Here is a 24651-nt window from a genome sequence, read left to right as displayed (position 1 = left end):
TTGTAAACAGGACAGTGGGATCCACTGACCTTTGTATATCTGTGGGGATGAACAGATGGCAGGCGGCACACACACTGTGGATGGGCTGAACGTCATTTCCCTGCTGCTCCAGAGAAAAGGGAAGGGATCAGCTCCTCACCGAACCTCTTCTCTGCTCTCCCCTGAGCCCAGCCTGCAGGGCCCAGCCCAGCACATCTTACCCACTTTAGGCTCAGCCTATACGCAGCACCTTCTACTCAGTCTTTACCAGCCTCCTCAAATCCAGCCTAACACCTGAACTGGAGACCTTTCCTCCTTTAATCCCATTCTATGCCTTGTGCCCTGCACCTACACATCTGAACTTCCCTTTGCTGCTTCCACAGTCTCACACCAGTCAGCCCATTGCTCCCCACACGGTTTGTAGCCCAATTTCCCCCCAGGGCCGGCACAGCTCACCAGCTTAGTTACTTCAGCATCTGCTGTCGGGATTATCAGCGCTGTTGGACACCCATTAATGTGCAGGTTGCTTCTCCATGCTCTGCAGACTGCTGATAGAAGCGCACAATGCTGTTGACATTATCAATTACTATTGAGGGCAAATGAGAAAAAGTAAAATCAGAGATTAATTTACAGCGAAGGAACACTGCCCCACACATGCACACCACCCAGCTGAGGGCTATAGTATGCCTCAGTGCATATATTGCTTAGATGTTAATTAAGGCAGGAGGTTTCTTTCCTAATTACTTGACATGCCAGGTTGAAAGCTGTCCTGTGGATTATGGACAACGATATACACCAACCTCTGTGCTTCCTGGGGTAGAATGCTTGCTATAAATAGATGTCAGATTTGTAAATTTAACATTGTTTAGTCTGAGGATAAGTGAGGAAAATGGGAAACTCATTTGCCCGGCAGTGGGAGGCTGTGGAGTGGTGTTTTCTGCTGAGGATTTTTATTTTTATTACTAAGCTCTTGAGAGCCTAGAGATGTCACAAGGTCCTTTTTCTGTACTGGGCTGTGAAACCAGAAGGGGAAAATATGAACTGATGCAGTTTTATATAACTTTCAAATGTGTTTAGCATTTTTTGTGACAGTGAACGCAGTCAGAAAATTTAACTGTTTCCTTTGTGAACTTTATTTTGTCGGTCTGGAAGTTTGCTCTGTTCCAGCAGAACTGGCAGGAGTCCTGTCCAGAGAAAAGGCAGAGTATTTTCCCACATAAGCAAAATAAATTCTAATTACAATAAAAAGGGGAGGGGAAAAACAAAACAAAAATTGAAGTTACACTATGAAATGGCATTATTGCCTCTCTAACAGGAAGCATATGGAATAGTAGCGTGCACATAGGTCTGAAAGCCAGGAATAAATCAGTGCTAGTCTAGACATGCTGATCCCAGCTGTGGTTCTGAAACAAGCTGCTAGTGCTAGATTTTGACTAATTCTAATACCCATCTGGAGAGGATGGTGAATGAAGGCAGAATAACACTGTCCCATCAGGGTTGTGCTGGGATGGTTTCATTATGGCTGGGACTCAGGCAGGAGAACAAGTGTTGCCCATCATAATCCCCTCTTTCTGACAGTAACTGGATCCACAGCTGGTATCAGAAATCAGGGTGGTACATCCTATGCAATAATGATTTATCATGTAGCCCTGTTCCCTCCAGTCCAGAAAAAGGAGCAGAGTAAATGGCTTTACTCAGTCCTGTTTTCCACTTCTTAGTATGGCAATCACTCATGATTTCCTTTGTGCTTTCTCAACTGTGGACATAACATTTAATTAAGTAATATTTGTAAGTATCCAGAAGATGGAAAGCCTACATATTATCTATTTAAGGTGAGTAATTGCCTCACAGAAGGACGTAAACTTAGACCAATGATGTAATTTCAGAAAGCAAAGCACTACCAGAGTCTTACAAACCCTTGCAAAAATACCTCCTCTCTCCTTCTGCCTTCACTCTGTTCCCCAAAACAATGAATCCCTCTCAAGTGAACTGATATAACATTTGCACCTCCTTTGCTGTTATTTTCATACAGCAAAAGGATTCTAGTTTGTGTCTGTTTGCTTTAGCTTGACTTCTGCCGTCCTCAGACAACACTCTTCCCTCAAGTACACAGACTTTATTCACCAAAGAAAAACCTCCCAAAGCCCTTGCAGACCTTATGAAAGGCGTTTTCACTCACTTGGGTTAAATGAGCACTGTGTGTTTTCTTTCTTCTTTTTTTTTTTTTTTTTTTTGAAGGGGGCGTAAAAAGTCATAAATGAATCATTTCAACTTTGGGCAAGAAGTTTAGGTGTTGTATTTGTACCATGCAACTACATAAACACAGCATGAGCCAGTTAACCAATGAATTGCAGGAATGAGAAGCAATGAGACGATCTAAAACATTTTAGCACATTTTCCATCTATTAGCCCTCGGACTAGTTGTGTTTTGCTTTCTTACAACAGACACAAGTCAGTAAAAGTCCAAAAGGAAAGTCTGAGGTTTTGCATTTCTGTTTGTGGTACAGGAAAAGGGTTACGATCTCAGTGGTTGATTCAGTGAAATAACATCTCTTTTATACACATCTGCCTAGCAAGTAGGGCGGTAGTTGGAAATACCCAATCTAAAGCATTAAGGATTTGCTGGCAAATAGCAAGGCATTTTCTGCAGAGAAAAAGTTGTTATATTGAGTCGTCTCTTCACATGCTTAGGAGTTACAGTCAAATATCCAAACACTGTGGAGTTCCACTGCATTTATTATTTTGTCAAGTGTTTAGCACACTGGGAACTGACTCTGCTGCATATTTCACATCCAAGAAGGCATGATAACAGTGGACTTAAATAAGAAGATACTTGGCAATGGTAAGTGATATTTTTATAGACAATTATTTAGGCATCATAGAGTCAGCTGTTTCTGCATGTCAGTATGTATCATTTTCAACTGTTTTAATTTGAGAATTTAAAAGAGAAAGGTAAACAGAAAAGAGGCAAAACCAGAGGTGTTTCACAAACTATGTGTCTGTCTGTTCACTGTCATTGTTGCTCTGTTTTTAAATAATATGAGAAATTTGACTTCAATTATTCTTGTTCAGTTTTCAACATTATGACTTAAGCCAGAGACACTCTACATGGAAGTACCTTAATTTAGGGCACTTATATTTTGCTGTATAATGTTTCTCCTGACACATATAAAAGCCAGCAGAGTAGAGCACAGACTTTAGTGAGTTCATAGCTTTCTTCAGTTTCGAAGGCCTCTGTAAACCTGCAATACTATAAGAGACAGAAAAGAAACAAGATCACAAATCAAATGATTGATTACTCAAAAGCATTTTAAATCTAGAAAATACATTTCATTGCAATTCATCTTCATAAATAAAATAACTAATTTCAAATCCAGATGAAAAGGAGAGGATATGGACTTATTTTTTTTGTTTTTGCTAAGTTTTTGTTTTTTTTTTGTTTTTTTTTTTTTTTTCCCCAGAATTGTTTCTAACCTTCCTACTCACTTCAAGTCTTCTGTGTAACTGCAGGCTATATTCTTTAAATATTTTATTTTTATTAAAGAAGCAATGCAAAAAAAAAAAAAAAAAAGGCTTTTCTCCATGAGAACTGCACAGGGGTAGGATCTAAACCTCTGAAAATACACACACATTTCCAAACCATTTTAAAATTAAACATTAATATTGTTATCTGCTACAGTTTCAGATCACAGTTCCAAGCAAGACATCCAAATGCACTATTTCCTTGAATCTCTGTATGAACCAGCCTATACAGGAAATCAGTAAATTGCTCCAGAGTCTCAGCCTCAAAGGGGATACGTATTTGTTTAGTCATACGCTATAAATAACATCTGTAGACTTGAAACCTTGCCAGCATCATTAATGCAGTGTTCACTTAATAGCACCCTCTATTATGACCCTCATTAGTGACTGATTCATACAGTGTGAGCCTACAGAAAAAAACCATGCAGGCTAGTACAGCACACAGATATTGATGATTTATTCTCCACACTGCTAGTGTAACCTTAGTTTTTGTGTCTGCTCTGAGCTGAGCACACAGGAGGCTCCAGGAGCAGTGTCTCAGTGTGGTGGGGGACAAACACCCCCCTGCACCCCCACTGTACCAGCCTGTGGCTGTGGGTGGGTGACACAGAGCTGTGGGGCTGTCACATTGCTTCAATTTTTGCTGAAGGACTAACCCAACAGATGATGCTGTCTCCATCACTTTTACAGCTCTTTGCTATTAGAGAGTGCCAGTGATGTGTTCTGCTGCTTTTATTTGCCCAGTGCTGTTATAACATTTATGCTGTCTGTGTTACAGTATGACACATACTGTACACTGTAAAATAATTGGCCTGCTTTATCATATAGAATAAACTTTGTATCTGATAGATTCTACATAATGCAACATGGGTTATTGTACTCAACACCAGCAAATTCTTCTTGTTTTCTAAGAGTATTTGTTAATAATTTTGTTCATCGTCCCATTAAAATATATATATACATATCTTACAGTAATTTGCATCAGAGAAATCCCCAGCCCACGCATCCAAGAAACAATGTGACAGCCACAGCACAATTTCAATGATGAGGGCAAGGATTCAGAAGTGAAGGAAAGTAAAGCCCTCTAAGTTCAAAACAGCAGGTCACTATCACAGCTGGGAGAAGATCTCCAGACTAAATACAGTGATATGTCAAAAAATGAGCTGGGGAAGATTGTTACTGCTTTAGAGTGCATGATGTGTATTAGATGTGATTGATAAGGTTCAGTTGTAGGTAGTTTACACCTTTGCAGAAGATTAACACTGAGCGTAAACTGGTATTGTCAAAACCTTAACGTTTTTGCTCTACTCATTTTATTCACTTGGGGTCCCTTGTTTTAGCCAGAAATATGAAAACAACAACTTAAAAACTCCTGGTTTTGTATGCAACACTCGTAGGTGCGGGAATTCTTACCTCTCGAATGTTTGAGTCGAGTCTTCTAAGATTTACTCCATGAATCAAAAGACAAAATTTCTAATCAGTTTAAAACATGTTGAAGAAAAAGGAAGCAATCAGAATGGAAATCCTGAGTGACGCTGGTGCTTGTACTGTTGTCTTTGAACATGATGTTGGACAATTATTTGGGACTTAAATTCCAGAAAAGGCTGTTTCTTCTGGTTAAATCCAAACTGGGACAAAGGATATAGTATTGATTCTTCTGGAGAGATGAGTAAGTATTACCTCAATCAAAAATGAGCATACGTGAGGAATGGGCACTGGAAAAGTTGACCTCCCTGAGCACATCTCTGCTCAGTCAGGATAATTCAGTGGCTGCCCTTGGGACCAAGCCTCCTGTGGTACATGGGCTGTATGAGCCTCAACATGCTGCTTTACACTTTCACAGACATACCAGCTTTTTGTGCATATCCAGACAGCCTTTCCGGACAGACTATTCATGAGACAGCCATGGGGTCAGGAGGCAGACAAACTGTCACACAACCCAATCATATAGCTGCTCTTGTCCCCTCCATCAGCTGTAAAACACATACAGTACCTGCGATATGAGTTGTACAAGTTTCTTATGGATTAAGGCATCCCTTTCCTCTCCCTAATGCTATGGAGCTTAATTAGCTACTATCTTGGAGCCCTGGACTACAGACACTGTACTGTAACTATCAGTTATTTTCCCATTGTTTAAACTAAGGTCATCATAAAACCCCGACACAATCAAATACTAGGTCATGCAATAAAGTTCCATGACACCTCCCACCCCATGGTCTCCCTTTACTTATCTTCACAGAAAGTGAAGAATGGATCACGGGCCTTTACTGTGCCATAATAAAGTAAAGCTCTCCAGGACAAATACAGAAATACAAGCATATGAGTGCAAGGACCCAATAATGTTTAAAAGACATGGTAACTAACCAGAGGAACAATCTATCTGAGGGTACAGCAAGTTTTCAAGACTAGAGTGGAATGATGTCTTTACATTAAGATTTTGAGCTTATTTTAAAAGATATGCCTTACCTGGAGCAGAAGTTATTGCCATCAGTACAGGAATTACGGGTTAATTTTTTATCTTTGACAGGTCAAATAGACTAGCTAAATAGAACAAATTCTGCTGGGCTTGAAACCTGTGATTCTGCAGGAAGAAAACAAAGACCAAGATCAGGAGTTCTCAGCTGAGATTTCTCAGTCACTAGCTCCGAGCTATTTAACATTAGATACTGCTCTGAGGGTTCAGGCTGATTTCTAAACATGGAAGACAAGTCATCTCCCAGAGACACCAGATCCCAGACTGTTTAGGCTGCTACAGCTGATTCCAGTATGATCTGTCCCACCTATGAACAGGGTGTCACAAGATCCCACAAAGCACCAGAACATTGTGGTTTGTGTCTTACCAGGGAGCAATTTATGTGACAGATTATACTGTTTTACTCATGAGAAACCTGGAAAATAATCTAGTCTCATCTTGCTGTCAACAATAACGCTAGTGAGTAACATACGTGGTGTGCATTACGACTAAAGATAGTGTTAAAAGCTACACTGTTGCGGAAGAGCAAGAGAGCTGTTACTGGAATTTTATATTGTTATCTTCAACGCCATAAATAAAAACTATTCACTCAGCTTCATTTTGATTGTCACAGCCTTAGAGAGAAAGAAAAGCAGCAGAAATGTGAGGAGTCCTCAAGGCTGGTTTAGTACAGAGTTAAGCTGCAGCCTGTGTAAGTAGCTTTGCATGTGCCAGGCACCAGGCATAACACTCAGTAGTTCCTGCTAAAGCCTTGCAGGTGAAATGACAACTGTACTTATAAATATGGTAAAGTGACCTTATTTAGTCATAGATACCCAAGAGATTACATAATTGCACATCGATCACTGACAATGCTAATTAAAACAAACAACAAGAAAAACAAACAAAACTCCGAGAACTCCACATCTCCCCTCAAACAAACACACAACACCGAAAAAAATCTCAAACAACCAAACCAACCAACCCAGCAGCCAAGACAGGACCGTGCTGCGGTCTGTGACATCCCAAAGGACAATGAGCTCCCGAGTTCAGTGGGACCGAGATCAGGCTGCTGCAGAAAGTGGTGCCTGTGCCAGCACGTAAAACATGGAGCAAATTCTGCCACAGGTAACTCAGATGAACTCAATCTATTGACCTTTTCAGTTCTTCCATTCATTCATATCTATATGTTCAAGGAATAAAGGTTACAATGAATACAACAGAATCCAACATGGACTCACAATAAAATGTAAAACTAGATGGGTGTAAATACATTTTTTACATTGAACTAATGAAAAATACAGAGAAAAAATTTATATGATTCTTGTATGTATACTAAGTTCATTTTTCTTTTGCCCTTTACTTTTTTTCCTGATAAATCATAGTTTTGGCAATTAATAATTCTCTTTTCATTCATCTAAATGGCCCCTTATGTCAGCCTACAGTTCAGGGGCATATAAATCAAAAGGAATGCAAAGTCACATGAAAAAGGAACATTATGTGACTGGAAATGTGGAAAGAAGAGGTAAAGTCAAAACTTTTTAAAATATTTGTTTTAAATTAGAATGACACCGCACAGGGAAGCTCACATGTTTTTACCACTCTGGTGCTGCAGTAAGTTATGAACTGTGTGTTGGTCAATAGCTTTAAAAATATTGATGGACCTTTTCTTCAATACCAGATATTTAAAAACTTCATAGCTGACACAAATATTCTGTAGCGTTTCTCTAAACCCAACATGATCACTTACATGTAGTTTATATACTATGTACAAAAATTATTAAAATAACAGAACATTACCCAATACCCTTTGTTAAAAGGGCACCATTCCTGCTCTACCTCATATATGACACCAATGCTACAGTCAATGCTCTTTACACTGATAGTGCTGTAGTTTTTCAGTCACACACAATGCTTATCAACATTGCATGGGCTACTTCTGTCAACAAAACACTGTATGTGTACAGGAAGATATTCTTAATAAATTTCCAGGATATTTTCTCAAGATGAGGTAAAAATACTTTTTGAGGGGTGTACACTTAGTATAAGACCCTCTTCTGTGGAACCGTATTAGCACTATTTTACAGCTTATTTCTAAGGCACTGCAACAAGTAAGGACACCAGAGAAGGTTTGTAATCATGCAGAGTGTGAGCACGTTGTGCAACACAGAAGTGTTCGAGAAGACAAGGTGTAGAAACTTTATTAATTCCCAGGAAGGCAACTCACTGGAAAACAGGCTAGAAGGCTGCAGAGCTGGATACTGATATGAAAGAGTCAGGTAATAAAGTTCACAAAAGGAAGTGGATTTGCAAAAAAGGATCTGGAGAAAAAGAAGGAGATCCAAACATATGAAAGCAGCATGAAGCTGAGAGAATGGAGGGGCGGAAGAAGAAAAGGTGAAAGTGTGTAGAAGACAGAGGATGACACCAGCATAGAGATCAATGAGAAAAGGATTCTACAGAGACTTGAAGATCAGGATGTTTTTCCTACTACAAGAACCGAACAAATCTTAGAGGCAGTGAATTTAAAACAATTACAAGGAAGTAGATTTTTTATGTAACACATGAAACTCATTGCCTCTGGATACTCTTGAAATCAAAAGCTTAATAGGAGCCAGAAATGGCTAAATTACAGTTACATTACACAAGATTAATTTCATCTGTAGAAAAAAAAACCAACAACCTTTGTGCTTCCTGGCAAAGGTTAGGTACTAAGTGACGAAAGGAATTAAAAAGAGATTTACCTAACTTGACATAATGCAATATTTATCCATTATGGGACAGCTGTAGCTTCTGCTAAAACAAAACTAAACAATCATAATGTAAAAAGCTCCAATAAATTTGGAATACATACTAAACCTCAGAGTGCCAGCATACTCTTACCAATAAGGTACTCAGAAGAAACCCTTCCTGAAAGGAAGCTCTCACTTGATTTTTTTATATATGTATTTATTTATAGGTATATTTATATATTTTTATATATATATATATATATGTATTTTTAAATATTTTTTTACAAGGTAATTCCTTTGAAGTAATTGCTGTTAGCCATTGCTGGAGAAGGATGCTGGATTTACTGTGTTTATAGGGTGACTCAACGTGCCATGTTGCTATGTTTTGATGGATGGAAGGGCAGAGTGAAAATTGCAAAACCAAGACTAAGATGACTAATCCAGTCCTGGCTTACCAGGATTGTCCTGTGCGACATCACTGTTGACTGGAATATGGCAAAATATGAAAATTGTGATTGTGTTTAAGACAAAAGTAATTAGTCTGTTTACTGAGCAATGTAAGGACAGGATCAAATCTAGATTGCTCCAAACTATTGTCTTTCCTATTAACACAAGTAGTATTTGGAGTTGGGTGGAGATCAGGACTGAGGCTAAGTTCCATCATTACTTAGATTTGCTTTGCCCAGTACTAATGTTCTGCTTAAATTTATATGCTCCTTTTTGGAAAAGGTTATCACCAGTAGCAACAGGCAAAATATTTAGTACTGAGTAGTCTGCATATTTGTTCTCTAGAATTCAAACCTTGGGATACAGAAAATAATTTGGGGAAAAGAGGGATCAGCTCCTATATCTGCTGTGGTTCCACACACCCCCTGATTTTAGTCAGGCAAAAGAGAAGAACTGTCATAAAAAATAAATTCAATGGCTCCTCTATTTCCTTCTCCCATCTCCGATAGACACTAAATCCAGACATCAGAAAAGTTCCTCTATTTTATGGTAACTAGGACCCTGTCCCAGGGCAGAAGTATCATTCTACCTGTTGCTGGTACTGTTTGACTTTCATTTGGAGGCAAGAGCTGCTCCTTCTTCTGCATCCTATTCCCTTTGACTACAGATTTTATTTTCATCAACTCGCCTCTTGGGGTGAAATCTCTGTCCCACTGAAATCAAATGCAAACCAGCTAACTTCAAAGGGCTCATAATTTCTGCTGTCTTCTTGTTCCACACATTATTATGTTTTAGTATTTCCTCCTATTTTTTCAACTCTCTTCGTTTTATTGCACTTCTTTTCCCGTCCCTCACCTGAGAAGGCAGTAAGGAAACCCAGCTGATTTGCCCTATAGTACCTATTATCTCATCAACCTTTATCACGGCAGATCCTTTCTGCAAAGGAGAGTCCACATAATTTCAATCTTTTAATACAAAATTCCAGCCTCTGACCAGTGTTCATTGCCCTTTTCCTGGTATTATACCTTTGAGCTAAGTAATAAAGATTGACCACAGTATCCAATATCAAAGCATACCAATAGTGCAACATGGCAGGCACAGCAGAGGTTCTCTTTCTCTCCTTTTCCTTAAGGCTTCTAAAAATGTGCTTTTCTGTTCACCACTGGGCACTGAACAATTACTGTACAGAGAAGATGGAAGAAACTGCAAAAGGTTAGGAGTGAAACAACATGAAAATACAGCCCCTCCTTGTGATATTTATGTTTCTGCTGCTGGCCCTGGCAGAAGTCCAGATTCTGAATGAACAAAACTCCCAGTGGCTTAGGGACTACAGCACTCAGCCCATAGTCGGGAAACGCAATAGCATGTGACAATAGGAAGAAATAAAAAGAGCTTTCCAATGCTTTTGAGCTTCCAGCTCAATCAGTTTGGACCGAAACTCAGGGGCTGTTGAGGTTTTGTGTGAATGAGTTCTCTATTGCTAAACAAAAACACGTGTGTGTTAGAGTGGAAGGCAGTTAAGTGGTAAACAGTATGTGGCTTTGCTTCCTCATTGATATTTCATTTTTACAGCACTAGCGCTATAAACCCCCATTTTATGTACAAGGCCACTGTCCTCTCTATTCAAATACAGTAAGGAACTCTTTCCAAAAACACAAAATCAGCTTCCTATTTCTCCTCCTTTCCAGGAAAGCTACTGGATAACTGTTCAGTGACAAATTATGTTTCTTCTACAAGATTAGAATTTAAAAGAGTTGGGTAATATTCCATGTTTACTGTCATCCAGTGATCCAGGTTAAACCCATTTCCTTTACAAAAGATTTCCTTTGGGGAACTAACATCCTGAAAACTTAATTGTTGGGAAAAGAATGTAAAATTATTTTCTGTTTGTAAACACTTAAAATATAAATTACCCACAATTGTGTTATCAGGAATAGAGTGTTTTGAGGCTCTTGTAGACACTGTACAGAGTAGAGATTTCATCTTCACTTTTTCTCCCAGCACATACATCATTCTCATGGGGCAAATGCTTGTCTTCACAGTCCATGTTTTATCTAGAGCCCACAGGAGCACTGAACATGAGACTATATTAGTACAATGTTTTAAAACTATTTTATAATTTTTCTCTTTTGTGGTTTTTGTGACAGACCAATAAAACCAGGACCTTTAAGCACAGAACACTGAGGGCAGCAGGTGTCTAAGGACTCTCTTGTTGACCATTTCCATGACCAGACAGGTTCAGGTGTAAAATTCAAGTTTCTGTTTACATTTTCCTGAAAAGTATAGGATTTAAAGTTTGTGAGTTCATTCCAAAGAGGCCTCACTATTTTAATAAACTAACACCAAATGTTTCAGGGAATTATTTTTGTTAGGGAACATTTTTTAAAAATTTACAAACTCCCTATGTATCTTATCACTCAAATTCATCGAGATAAATTAGGTTTCTGCAGCAAGATTGTTATTTATCAGTGTGAGCGGAACTGAGGATTGACAGGTGGGCACTGGCACAGTTATCTGTGTGAAGGATGAAAAACAGCTAAGTGTGTCCCGAGCCATAGCAGAAAGGCGACTCCTGCTCCCACAACGGATGGTAGATGTAACTCAAGTGTGGTGGCACTCACCACAACAGTAGAATAGACTGAACCAGTTACTTTGCAGAGAATGAATGGTGTAACTGAGACAACTGGGAATTGATGGCATAGTTCTCATTTCCCAGATACTCAATGGGAAAAGCAACAATTTTCTGAGTCCTTGATCAGGTAGGATCACAAATTTGTAGCCTAGTCCATAAATGGGAGAGTATTTTAAGAACCGGTAGGTTAAAGGGACTGGTGCACAATACTAAGTCTTGGCATTCAGAAGTGGCTCCTAGTATGTTTTGCTCCTGGAGCAGAAGCAGCCTATGAAATTCTGACTAACTTAATACTTCAAATATCTGCTAAAAATTATGAGAAACATGCTTGCCATGTCAGCCTCCTGCAGAAAAACCTGCATTTCATTAGCACAGATTCTGTCTGCTCCCCCCAAGTAGGTTCAACATGCCTGAACCCCATCAATCCTAGGACCAGAGATTGATGGGTAAAAACCAGTGACACCAACTCCTTAAATGGTCCTGCCTTCTCTGGGTAGCTGGGAGCCTGCTGGAAACAGTTTCCCCAATACTGCATCCCATTGCTTTTGTTTGTCTATCCTTGCTGACATTTTCTTCAATTAGGAAACAATAGCTCCGTTCCAATGTACTGAGCAGAATTACTGAAACCGAGCCACGTGACACCATGAGAGTGTGTTTTCAATTATTCACTCTGTCTTTTTCTGCCAGGCCTATGAAGAGGAACAGCCTTCTGCAGGAGTCAGGTTTGTCTGCCTCGCTGTTTTAAGTTCCTCCTTTTGAATTTTCATTTTACAATTAGGGTTTTTTTAATTATTTTTTAACACTAAATTCACCTCTTGAAGAGTTTCTTACTCTTTATTAGAAAACTTCCAAATGTCTAGCTCTTCCTGCTACCTGGAAATTCTAGACATCTGCAATAGTTCAGTGCTAATAGTACTGCTCAGTAACCAATATGATAAAGATCACAAGATCTAGATTAAAATGGCATGCAAGATATCACGCTGTTAGCACTTGGTAATGTAAAATTCATCTTGTTCTTGCTAGTAAAGAAAAATTCTGTCTTTCCTACTGTCTGGTTAACAGCAGAGCATTTGCATTCAGTCTGGAAGATACATCAAATGATTGCATCTTGTAAATGCTGGGTTTAATATCCAACCAAAAATTTGAACCAAATGGGCACAGCTCAAATCATGTATTTTGTTTGCAGAAGACAGACTGTGTTAGGAGTTTTTAGGCTTAAAACTGGAAAAATAAAGCTAGGAGAGAAAAAAAAAAAAAAAAGAAACAGAGAAGGAACATTTGGTTTGCATTACAAACCACAGACAACTTCCATCAGGCATGCTGGAGGTATAAGAATGGCAAGAGAAAATGACAAGCAGTGAGTGCACTGGAGGGAAAGATGAATGGTTTGGAGCATTGTCTTTGAAGTAATTGTCCATGCTTGCGATACCTTGAATTAAATTTGGTGGAAGGTGGCAATGAGTCATAAAGCTTCTCTGGTACTTGTGATATTGTTTTCTGTGTACAATAACATATCTGGATATTTTTATCGGAAAACTTATAGACTATGTTTTTGGTACCTCCTATATTTCTGTCACTTACGCAACCCTGAATCAGCAGCTCTGGAAAGGATGTTGCTTTAGTTAAGACTTGGACTGTGATCTAATCTTAGAGCAAGTATTTAACTGGAAGTCTTCAGGTCTACTGAGCTTATTTTCACCTCAGCCCCTGGCTTGCTTTGAGATACTAGGTAAGTTATTCAGGGTTAAACTTGGTCTTTGAGCCGATGGAACTCTGTTGGGGGCTGGGGAGGAGGAAATAGCTGATGCAGTGGTGCTAAAGGGATGTTCTCTCTGCATAAAGTAAAATTTCTCAGGAGCATTGCAGAGGGGTGGAAAGGCAGAATGCACGTAAAACAATGTTTTCAACAGGTGCTCCTATGTGTTCGCTGCATCCCAGCTGCTTAGCACAGTCACAGAGACACCTCTGGGAGCATTTAGTACTGATGGCAGCGCTGCCTTCTGAAGCTCAGCAGCTTCAGGCAGAGCGAGAAAGGGCTCCTGCATCTCTCCATCCTTCATTCTAGCACGCTGATCTCCAGAGAGCTGCATTTTGACCATTAAGCTATCAAGTCCTCTGCTGACCCATGTGCTTAATAGCTCTTTTTTCATCCTTTGAGGAAGCAAGAGTGCATTGAAATCCTTGAAAGAAAAGTGCTATTTCTTCTAATTTTCTCCCACAGGCAAGATTATTTAGGTCTGTGTGCAATTTGGGCTCGTTTCTGATGTTCTTATTGCTAGTGTCTATTAGCAATTGCCAGAATCACAGAAGAGCACCATCCCCTGCTGCAGACTTTCAAGTGATGCACGTTTCACACACCTTCAGCAAGCATTAACAGCTTCGTTGCTTCCTACCCAGGTGCTGAAGGGATGTACCTGCAGAAATTCCCCTCATCCTAGCCATCCTATTCGTTTTTAAACTCCACATTCTGGTCTAATGGGCCAGATTACATTTTTACCTACCTTCAGACATGCAGGAAAAGCAACATCAAGCTTTACAAGTTTCATTTCCTAATGCATGTTGGATGCTAACAGGGATTTCACAACTCAAAAATTGCAGTTATAATGGGTACATGCATATTATGGCAGACTAAAGCTTTAGGCTTAACACTAAAAAGTGTCTTTTTCTAAAAATCTTCAAACCTTGAATGTCTCTTAGTATTAACAGAAATAACTGTCAGTCAGCATTTAACTAACGTAATCAGCAAAAAAGTGTACAAAAATTGCACACTTGTAATGCTGAATTACACCAACAACTACTAAGTTCTCAAAATTATTGTTCTAATATAATTCACAGCACTTTTGGTCTCTCTACTTCAAAATAAATTACCGCATAGAGGTTCTGAAAAGCAGCTTCTCTCAGTAGTACAGGAAGGGAGATTAATCCTAGAGAAATAAGACCCCACGTCAGCCACAAAGTCTAGGGGTTAAAGATGAGCTCCATCTATGTCATACCTTTCTCCATCCCCTCTGGCCTCTGTGTCCTTACACAACAGTTCAGATGTCCCTGTATTCGGTGTGTGCTCCGTGTCGCAGGGAGGGAGTATGGCCGTACCACTGGGCATCCTCCATCCTCACCGTGGCTGCAAATCTTGTCATTCATAAGAGATGCCACTGTGAAAATAGAAAAAAGTAGAACATTTTGTGTACAGAAGGGAATGGAGAATAAGCCAGTTCAGTGTGACCTCGAAAGCTGCTCTTGTGCCAGCGCGGGGCCGGCTGGGAGCCCAGTGACTCCAGTTCCAATGTTCCCATCCAGTGGGGTCAGACACTCCCACGGGAGCTGAGCGGATCCCAGAGACACACGTGAGAGGGGCAGGAAACACAGCAGGTTTGTGGAATTCGACGTGTTCTCTGGATACTTTCAAACTTCAGCTTTGCCCTGGAATAGCACCCTGACAAGTTCCAATACTCAGGGCACGAGCTTCTGAAATGTTAGGGATTTTGTTTTGGAAAAGAGACATCAGGGAGCAGAGCAATATTAGGACTGCTATGATGGAAAATAAGTTATAAATTGAAGGCTGTAGGAGCGTTACCTATCAAAAAATACCAGAAAAGACTGCTCAAATAAACACCCTTCTCCCTGGGAGACGGAGGGACCTCTTTGCTCCTCCTGAAAAAGCTATGTGTACATTTTCTTTTTCTTTTACAAACACAAACTCAGATTCATGCTGAATTGTGTATTTCTCCAGCAACCCTATATAGCTCCTATAGACAGGTACTCAATGGCATAGTGTTTACCATCTGGTTTTGGTTTTCCTGGTCGTTTGTGTGAAAGGGGGTAAAAAAAATAATTAAAAAAAAAAAATAATCCTGCAGATTTATTAAAGGCTGGCTTGTGTTTATTATACGGATCTGGCTTGGTCAGAACTCGCAGGCCTGTGTTTATTGTGGCTGTAAGGAGCTTTTAGAAGATCTGCCTCTTCTATTTCTGCATCACCAGCAGCATTTCAGGTACAAAGTACATACATACCAACCAAAATATTTCTTCAAACCTTTTTTCTGAGAGAAAAAGTAAACAGTTTAACAAATCTTCCCTTTGTTACCTTAACGTGCTCATTATTCATTTTACAAAAGTTCCAACTTTACAAAAGTTCCAACGATTCTGATTGTGTAGCATTTCTTCCATTTCCTCTTAATTTCATATGCTGAATCATACGCTGAAACAAAACATTTCTGTAATGGGACACATTTTGATTGATGTATTGGAGCTGTATTCCTTTATAGAGTTCAATCTCTAATCAGATATTCACATCTTAAGTGCTTCACTGGATCTCTCTGTTGCTGTTAAATGCGTGGTCTTAAGTGAGCTCTGGTCTGCAAAGGTAGGAGCTTTATAGCAGCCTGACATTCCTCACCCTCTCACAGCTAAGATCTACTTTTGCTAAACCACTTACAAATCAGATGTGCCAGGCGGAGAACTTAACCTCGACAATTTGATTAATCTTCTTTGAATTATAGTGGTTTCATGAATCAAACTTCAGAAGGAGCTTCCTCTTTCCAAATAATGTAAGGAGGATAGAGTAATGCTTTTAAAGTATCTTCCTTTTCAATTTGGGATTTCAACATGCAAATTCAGCAGAAGCCCAAAAGAAGTAGCACAAATGGAAGCATCAAAAACATTTATTAAAAGCACTCCGCTGTGCTTGGGAAGCAAGGGAAGAGAATGAAAAGGTGAAGGAGAATTTAGTAGAGCACTGCACAGAAACAGAATTAGCAAGTCATGAGATATCACGTGGCTGTTAGCAGACTGAAAGGCTCTGTTGATTCGATTTATTCATTAGGGCTTTCCAGTAGTGTAGGTTATTAAGTGGGAGAAAGTGGGGTATATTACAACTTACTTTTTATGTTTCCTTTCCTGGAGGATATTTAGCACCAGAGAAGCGGAGAAAGTTATTGAAAGTATCATGCCGCATAAATGGGAGAACGATAGGAAAAAGAGCAGCACCACCAGCTCTCTGAAGATGGATCGAAAGAGTGATGCTGGGAACAGGAGGTCAAGGAAGTTTCGCTCCATTTCAAGATCACTTATACTTTGCAATGCCAAAAACAGCGACGATGGGTCAAGTCCCGATGAGAAATACCCTGATCCTTTTGAGATCTCTACCAGCTGGGGTCAAGATGATTTTGACTGCTGTCCTAGAACACAACTGCCGTGCACATCAGAGACAGAAGACAGCTCACCTGACCCTCCACGTGTGATCACCAGCATGGTCCAGTCCAAAGCTGCCGCAAATGAGAACTGCAACAACCTGAGAGGAAAGTTACTCACCAAGGTAGGCAAGTCAGTGCGATATATTGTAATGTTTCCTATTGCAGTAGTTTCTAAATGAATTAATTCATGTTTCTCAGGAACATAGGGTTGTACTTGACTTTTTCAGACCCTGTGAGCCTGCAGTGTTCCTGCTCTGCATAAGCAGCATGAAAATATATTAGCTTCCCTGCTGGGATGTTGCACTCTGCTGACTGATGCTCTGCTGAAACCGGTGACTGCTCAGCCACTCTCAGTGTATCTGAACTAGCACAGCTGGTGCTTTCTGTCTGAAATACAGTATTCAGCTCAAAATATAAAACTGTAGCTGTAGTAAAGTGCATTTGTAAAGTGTGATACCAGGAGATCTCACAAGCCATGGAAGCAAGAATTATATTACTACTATGAAAGACATGGGAGATTCAGCAAGCAGATGTTCTTTCTCTTTGATTCAGGAAGGAGGTATTGATGGCTCTAGAACCACCAGAGATGTCACTTTTTCCTAGAGGTGTAAAATTCTTAACAGCCTCACGTTACAACATTTTTCTTTAATCAAGAAGTATCTACATTAACCCTAAAGGTCTGAAGAATTTTTCAGTCTGAGCAATATATTATAGATGCTGTCAGGAAGTTCCTTTTCAGTGACATATCCTATTTTTTCCACTTTCTCTCTGTTTGTTGATGTGATGTGTAAAAGGGGCTTCCTTGCAAGTAAGGCATGTCTTAAATACAGTTTGTGTCCTCCTGGCACCTCCTTTATTATTATGACTTTTACCTATGCAAATAGTGGTTTATGTAAAAGAACTGTTTCTTTCACCTATAACATTTCTTTCTTAGATATTCTATTTTATTTTACATACCTTCAATAGAAATTAGCTAAAACTAGATCTCTACATCTAAAGACACGGTAGCACAGAAAATCAGACTCTCTCCTTACTCCTTGAGTTTCCTGCTAATAATCACAGCATACAGCCCAGCATCGCAAAGAACTGCAGCAGCACACAGTTCTGGATGTGACATGTTCCAGCCCCTGGCAAAGCCCCACCATGAGGACAAAACCAAGCCAACTATCTATTACATTCTGACAGAAAACATAAATAGGCGACACTGACCCAAGTCTCAAAATACACTCAGTCACCTGCAAAACTGTACCGCCATCTCCCTTTTGGAAACAGTCCATATGCACTCTGATGATTTCCTTCTGTGAGTGAAGGAGCTGGTCTCTGTGGACACCCTCCTCTGCTCTTTTAACAAAGCTGAAGCACTTTCTTAGGTGTGTATCAGCTGCCACAGTCTACTTGCTTGTGTACCTCCAAAATACGCAAGGCTCCAATAACTGTTGTGATCCATACCCACATGAAACTACTCAGTATCTTATTGCAGACTGTAAATTTAGATAATTTGCTTTTATATCTGGCGAGTAGCTCAAATAGGGATCTGGGGAACAGAGTAAGTCTCATAACTAATGCCATTGCACCGACAAAATATAAGTGCTGAGGGTATAAATCCACTCTTAGGCTGGAGTGTTAGTTTCACTAAACAGGATGGGTCAGGAGCCTGCATGGATGGTGACACATTAATTAGCAGCCCAGTCCCTTACAGTAGCGTTTGGGCTGCTTAGTGTCATAGTAGACAATGGGTACATTAAATGCCCTCTCCAGAGCTCTCAAAGCAATATAAACCTCTTCAGATGCTACTTGCTAATCTTCCATACCTTTCAGAGTCATGGATCGCTGAGTGATTCTAAAAAGTCTTTGCATGCTAAATAGGATGAAATTCGGTAACAGGAACACTGACATTATCCTGTACTACTGTTGCTGAGGCTTTGCCCGATATTATGAAAGTGGTGTCTCTAGTTTCTGTATAAAGCACAAACCTGTCAGAACCATCTTCCCGTACCACGTGTCTTAGAGAGCTTAAAAGCTCTCTTTAAGAAAGGAGTCAACCAGCGTTTTTCAAGTTCCTGTGTAATGCTCACTATCTCCATGTGACACTTCAGAAATTCATGCTCTGTGACTCAGAGCTGAAGTATTCTTGTCTTTGTTCAAGAAAATTGATTCCATTCTTTCTGTGGTGTTGCTGAGGATATTCCACTATTCTCCTTTCCAGTGCCTGCAGCCTTAAGCACGACTCTGAAGGTGCTAGTAACTCATACAAAACTGAACAACTTAATTTCTGGAAGGAAAGAAGAATGTTTACAAGTGCTGTGTCTTTTAATGCTCCCTGTGCATCTCTTCTTCAGAGCTGAAGCAGAACCTGGAACATCAATATCCCAAATACTAGTTCTTCTCTTCTGTTCAAAATCTGAAGTATCTCTCTGAGCCACACTCTGCTGATTGTATGGGATTATTTATTGCATAAACCATCAGAAAATCAAACAGTGTTTCAGGACTACTGCATATGTATTAGAGGCACATTTTCTTGATACCAAAATATTTAGGATCCCAAAGAGTAGTCTTGTGGCCCATTACTAACGGTCTGAGAAACTACATGCTACTTACAACAAGGAAATGAGAGGTAAGAGGAGGATTTTTGAAGAGTGGGCATCTATAAATCATGGCATCAGTTCCTTTCACTTCAGTCTTCAATAGAAAATGTTGCTGTAGCCATTGGGAGAAGCATAACAGCATGAGCACAACCTCTATTAGACTTTGAATTAATTTCATTTCTGTGTTCCGATATTCACTCATTTGACTATTGGTTGTTGTGTCTAGAGCATCCATGATTACCTGGGTGTCATCTGTTCAGCCAGCTCTGGACCACTTACCTTCCAAGATGGGGTGGTATGGAAAGAGGTGCAAAGCCATCTTGTCCATCTATAAACAAGCAGATGTCCTTTATAGTTCCCTTCTCAGAAAATCAGCAGCATTCAGGTGGCCTGAAAGGAAAACACAAAAATTGTAAGTGGTGTCTGATACCTTGCACATTGACACAGCGTGAGCTGCCAAAGATGGCCCTGTCTGCTCATATCATAACGAAGTCTGAAATGATGCCAGTTGTAGGAAGAATGGAGAGAACTAGACTATCAATTCCGATATTTCAGAGAACAGCAGTCTCTGCTGGGTTTGAAAGCTGCTTCAAGAACTTCCCATTCCCTCTTTCCTGCACCACCAGCACCCTGGGAAGCACTGAGAGTGACCAGCCAGAGGGACTGGTTGAAGTAGCATCTAAAACACACTATAAAAAGGAAGGGCTGACTCTGTATACAAACACTGGATCCAAGCTGATCTGACTGCATGGCTCCACTCAGATCTAGAAACTTCTCTATCCTTCCTTCCTTTGGTCCCTGACCTTCTGCTTGAAGAAGGAAAAAGTAAAAAGGTCATTTTTCTCCCTTGGTCATCACTAGAATATGTTTTTATTAACTCGCTTTTATGCAAGCACTGGCTAGCTGGCCCATTGGTACCAGGACAAATGTTATGGCAACAGACTGTAATGTCTCAAACATGAGCCTATGGGCAGGATAGAAAAACAAAGCCAGGAGAGAAGATTGCATTTATTTAGACATTTGTATGTTCGCCTCCCTTTTCCTACTTTTTCTCTCTTTCTGTCATCCTGGCTTTCTTGCTTTTGTGACTTCAGGGCCACATTATCCGCAGAGCAAGTTGAGAAAGGGGCTGTTACATTAAGACAGTGTGTACTGCAAAATGCACGCCAGGGCGAAGGCTCCCAGAAAAACAAACCAAAATCCAGATAATGGGTGGAAACATCTGTAACATCTGATGTGCTGAATGGTTGTCTAGGGCAGAACCTTAATCCCATGCCCTGACTCCTGCACCATTCAAAGACTTTCTAGCTTCTACCATTTTATTAATTGCAATGGGAATATGTTGCTGGGAAAATGAATTGCATCTACTATAAATATTTTGAAAAGACCGAGGCATTGGCTGGGGCACATCAGAATTGGTGGAGTCATGTCATTTTATGCCAGAGAGACTTTGGCCCTTTCTCTATTAGAACTGATGCAGAAGAAAATGCTTCTTGAAGAAAATCCCCAAAGATTGTATTCTCTTAATCTTACACTTGGAAATCCCAGCCATTGCACAGACAGGGGGGCAAAAAAAGCTAAATATTTAAATTCATTATTGTGCTGTTACATTTTTTTTTTTAATAGCAGTCAATCAGCTCATTGTCACACGCTTGGTTAACTGAGTCAAAGACCTTACTTGAACTGGCCTTGTATAACACTTCGTTTCAGACAATCTCACTACTGTGTCGTATGTTAAGACTGCACAAAAGTTTTCAGTTTTCCACAGATGCCATGGTTACCCTTATTTCTAAACAACATCTGGAATTAGATGTTTTGACACAGGACTGTGGGCTAGAAATGTCTAATAAGAGCTTGAAGGAAAAAGAAATTCTTTAAGTGGCAGAGGGAAAACATACTCAGAAGTTTTGCATTTTGTATGACAAAAAAAGGGGAGCAAGAGGAGAGAGTTGGCCTGGTCGTGCAAATAACTTTTCCAGAACTAAACACAAAAAATTAATCTAATCTCACCTGTGACAAACATGCATTCCAGGAACCTCTTGAATTCCACCTCCGACTTTTATCTTTCAGCCAAGTTGATTCAGTTTAAAGATTTTTTTGCTTATAACGCACTCCCACAGGCTTTCTTCATTTTGTTTTCACAGCGATGAGTGGAACTTACAATCCAGTTTTCTCCAGTCTTGAAGTGCTCGGTGGCAAAGCCCCTTATAGGTAGAGAGATTTTATTCACTGGCAGCAAATATACATTTAAGCATAAGTTCTAACAATAACCAGCCAAAGTTGACCTAGAATCCACCTGCCCACACAACAGCAAACCTGCCAACCTTATATTAGCAGTTTTTCAGCACTATAAATCACTTTTCAAAATGGTCAGGACACTTGAAAAAGGAGGAGGATGCAAAACAAATAGTGTTTACTCTTGGAACTGTCAGCAGTATTTCTATGCATAAAATAATAAGTGAGATGGGAAATAAAAGATATTAAAGAACAAAACCCAAAGTAAATTGACTACTGGCACATGAAATGGTCAAATGTTTATTTTTCTAAAGAACAGCTTTTATTAATTTTCTGTCATGTTGCAATAACTTGGATGTGGATATAGTGATCTATATCCTGCATCCAAAAAAGTGCAGATGCTGACAACATACAGATATTTGCCTCATGTCCCTTCAGCCCTGTAAAAACTTTTTTTTTTATAAGCAATACACATAAATGAATTGCAGAACTATCCGACACACGTTGCGTATTTGAAATGTAGCCCAACTTGGTAAGATGACTACAGATTTGAACAAAAATTGTTCCTGAGATTTTTCTGCAGTGTACGATGGATTTAACCTCCATTTCCTTCTAAGTGCATGTAACTTACTGCTCTTGGAAACAATATACACATCAATTTTTATTTGGTGTAATTTCACATGTATGTCCCAAACGACCCAAAATTTCCAGCCTGGCATGTGTCCCATTGTACAAAATACAATGTTTTCCCCAAAGGACTTACATGGTGCTGCAATGAAAAACCTCAGAGCCAAACCCACTGCACTCTGTGATGTCCTGTGAAACTGATGAGAGCCAAATGACTTTTGGACAACTAACTATGAAGAGTTTTACAAACACTATGATCGCAGCAGCTGCACACTGCAAGCAAGTTATAGGAAGGGCATAAACATGCTCTGCTCTTAGCAGAGATGAGTTGGGAGCAGTCTGAAAAGGCCCACTGTTAATTTAAAATCAAGAACAAAATGAAACGAGGACAACAGCTATGCAAAGTTCTGTGTGTGTGCCTGACCAGTGCCTGTGAGAGGATACATAGATTTTTTAAGGGAGCGGTACACAAGAGTAAGGACTCCTAAAAAGAAAAGCTGGCAATTCCAAACTTTAATTCTGACTACAGAAAAAAACTAGAAACAGCTTTTTTTAAACACTGACTCTGTTATACAATTATTCTTTCACAACAGCCCCAATCCACGATCAGCTGACATCTCAAAATACTTAGCTAACCAGCAGAATAATTTCCTACCTGGCTTATCTATCTTACATTTCTCATGTTTTAGAACAAGTACATTACTCTATTGAAAATCCTGTGAATCTACTGGATGTTTCATGTATGCAGAATCTGGCGTCTAGTTTCTTACTGATACCTAAAGGACCAGTGCAAACAGACAGAAAAGATAGCTCATATTTTTTGCTACTCAGGATATGAAATTTTGAGACATCAGAATTCTAATCTTTATTATGTTACCACGCCAAAGACTTCAAAGCACCAACATAAGATAAAAAGGAGCGTAATGTAGCCCTGGTTTAAATTATGTATTTCCCAAGATATTTACCTTGGGTGAAAAGTAAATATGGAAGCTCCAAAACTAATACCAGAGTTCAAAAAACTGGTTTATAATAGAATTCTGTCCGTGCTTACGCTCTTACCGGTTACTCTCTTGGAGAACGCTTCATGAACAAAAAAGGCTTCGTAAAATTCAGAGGCTCCTCACTAATGGCAGACGATCTGGAATGCAAGTGAACCACAGAGTTAACCAGTCAGTCAATACAAGTATAGTCCTTACCCATTACCTACTGACTTCAGCCTGCAGTGAGCCTGGGGCTCCAAGTTAAATACTTCATTCATTCGTTCATTCATTCATTTGTTCATTCACTCACAGCCTTAGATTTACTCTGGTAGGTCTCAGAATGGGAGCCAGGCTTCAACACTCAGCCTGGAAGATAATGACCTTTATTGACATTGCCATACATGTGAAGTTTGTGTTTGCTGTCAGTCAAGTACGATGCGATTCCTATTGATTTGTGGTGAAAGGGTATAATGGCTCTAACTCTCAGGGCTGGATGAGCTCTGCTTAGGGCAGAAAGGAAACCCTGCTGATGGTGAAGAAAGTTGTTATAAAGTTTTCCTTGTCCTGTCAGACAACTATGGATTACTGGAAATAGTTCATGCCACTCTGAGCAGGGGACCTGGGAGCAATGCAGACAGTTGACCACTGCTATATTTTGTGGCCTGTCCTAACATATGAAATTTGCCTCCCCTTCAGAAATCTATACCTCAGTCATACGAATCTCTTGGGAACAAGCCTGGATCCAGGATACACTGAGAGTTCCCTTCACTATGTGGAGTATGGAGAGGCTGGCCAGGGCAGAGGAGGTGGGTTCAGCTGGGAGCAGAACAAGTGAATACTTGAATTAGGAGATTTACTAAGCAAATGGAAAACAAACGGTGTGTTAGCTTTCCATGTCTTTTGAGAATTCTTAAGTGTTCATGCATTTGTGCTGCAGGAGCATATGTCCTAGACAAACGTGTTGACCTTCATGTGCTGAGTCAATTAATTCTTTGCTTTACTTACTCAAATGACTTCAGACACTATTTCTCTTTCTGTATGGCCATATGTTAATGATTCATAACTGTTAAAAATGTGCTTACAATTAGTCCTCCAGATGCAACACACAGACTACAGCAACCTCAACCAGTCTGGAGTGCACAAAGAATCTTCTCTTGTTGCAGTCCTCTCTGCCTCCCTGCCCACACTTAACAAGTCTGCACCAGCGGTGGAGCTTCTAGTGCTTTGTATACACTTATTTTCCATTCAGACCTTTTCTGCTTTCCAGA

At 39.9% G+C, this 24651-nt stretch overlaps 1 protein-coding gene and 1 long non-coding RNA gene across 3 annotated transcripts in view; one reads left to right on the top strand and one right to left on the bottom strand.

The window, feature by feature from the left end:
• Positions 1-435: 435 nt before the first annotated feature.
• Positions 436-14771, bottom strand: LOC309443664. The gene is made up of 4 exons (XR_014184841.1): positions 14758-14771; positions 5968-6082; positions 3098-3229; positions 436-565 (listed from the first exon to the last, which is right to left on the bottom strand). It is a non-coding gene; the product is annotated as an uncharacterized lncRNA (long non-coding RNA).
• A 1900-nt stretch (positions 14772-16671) lies between these two features.
• The window catches only part of IL16 (interleukin 16), a 29516-nt gene continuing 21536 nt past the window's right edge, over positions 16672-24651 (top strand). Inside the window, exon 1 of one of the 2 annotated variants that reach the window (XM_082060806.1) lies at positions 16672-17078. In XM_082060806.1, coding sequence (XP_081916932.1) covers positions 16710-17078 — 369 coding nt within the window. In that variant the 5' untranslated portion in view covers positions 16672-16709. The remainder of the gene's footprint in view (positions 17079-24651) is intronic. The other variant, XM_082060805.1, reaches the window with a different exon arrangement.

The sequence above is a fragment of the Streptopelia decaocto genome, assembly GCF_964273445.1.
Source record: "Streptopelia decaocto genome assembly, chromosome: 9".
In the NCBI taxonomy this organism is placed as follows: Eukaryota; Metazoa; Chordata; class Aves; order Columbiformes; family Columbidae; genus Streptopelia; species Streptopelia decaocto.
The sequence above is the reverse complement of the archived record's forward strand: the minus strand, read 5'-3'. Positions and strand labels throughout refer to the sequence as shown.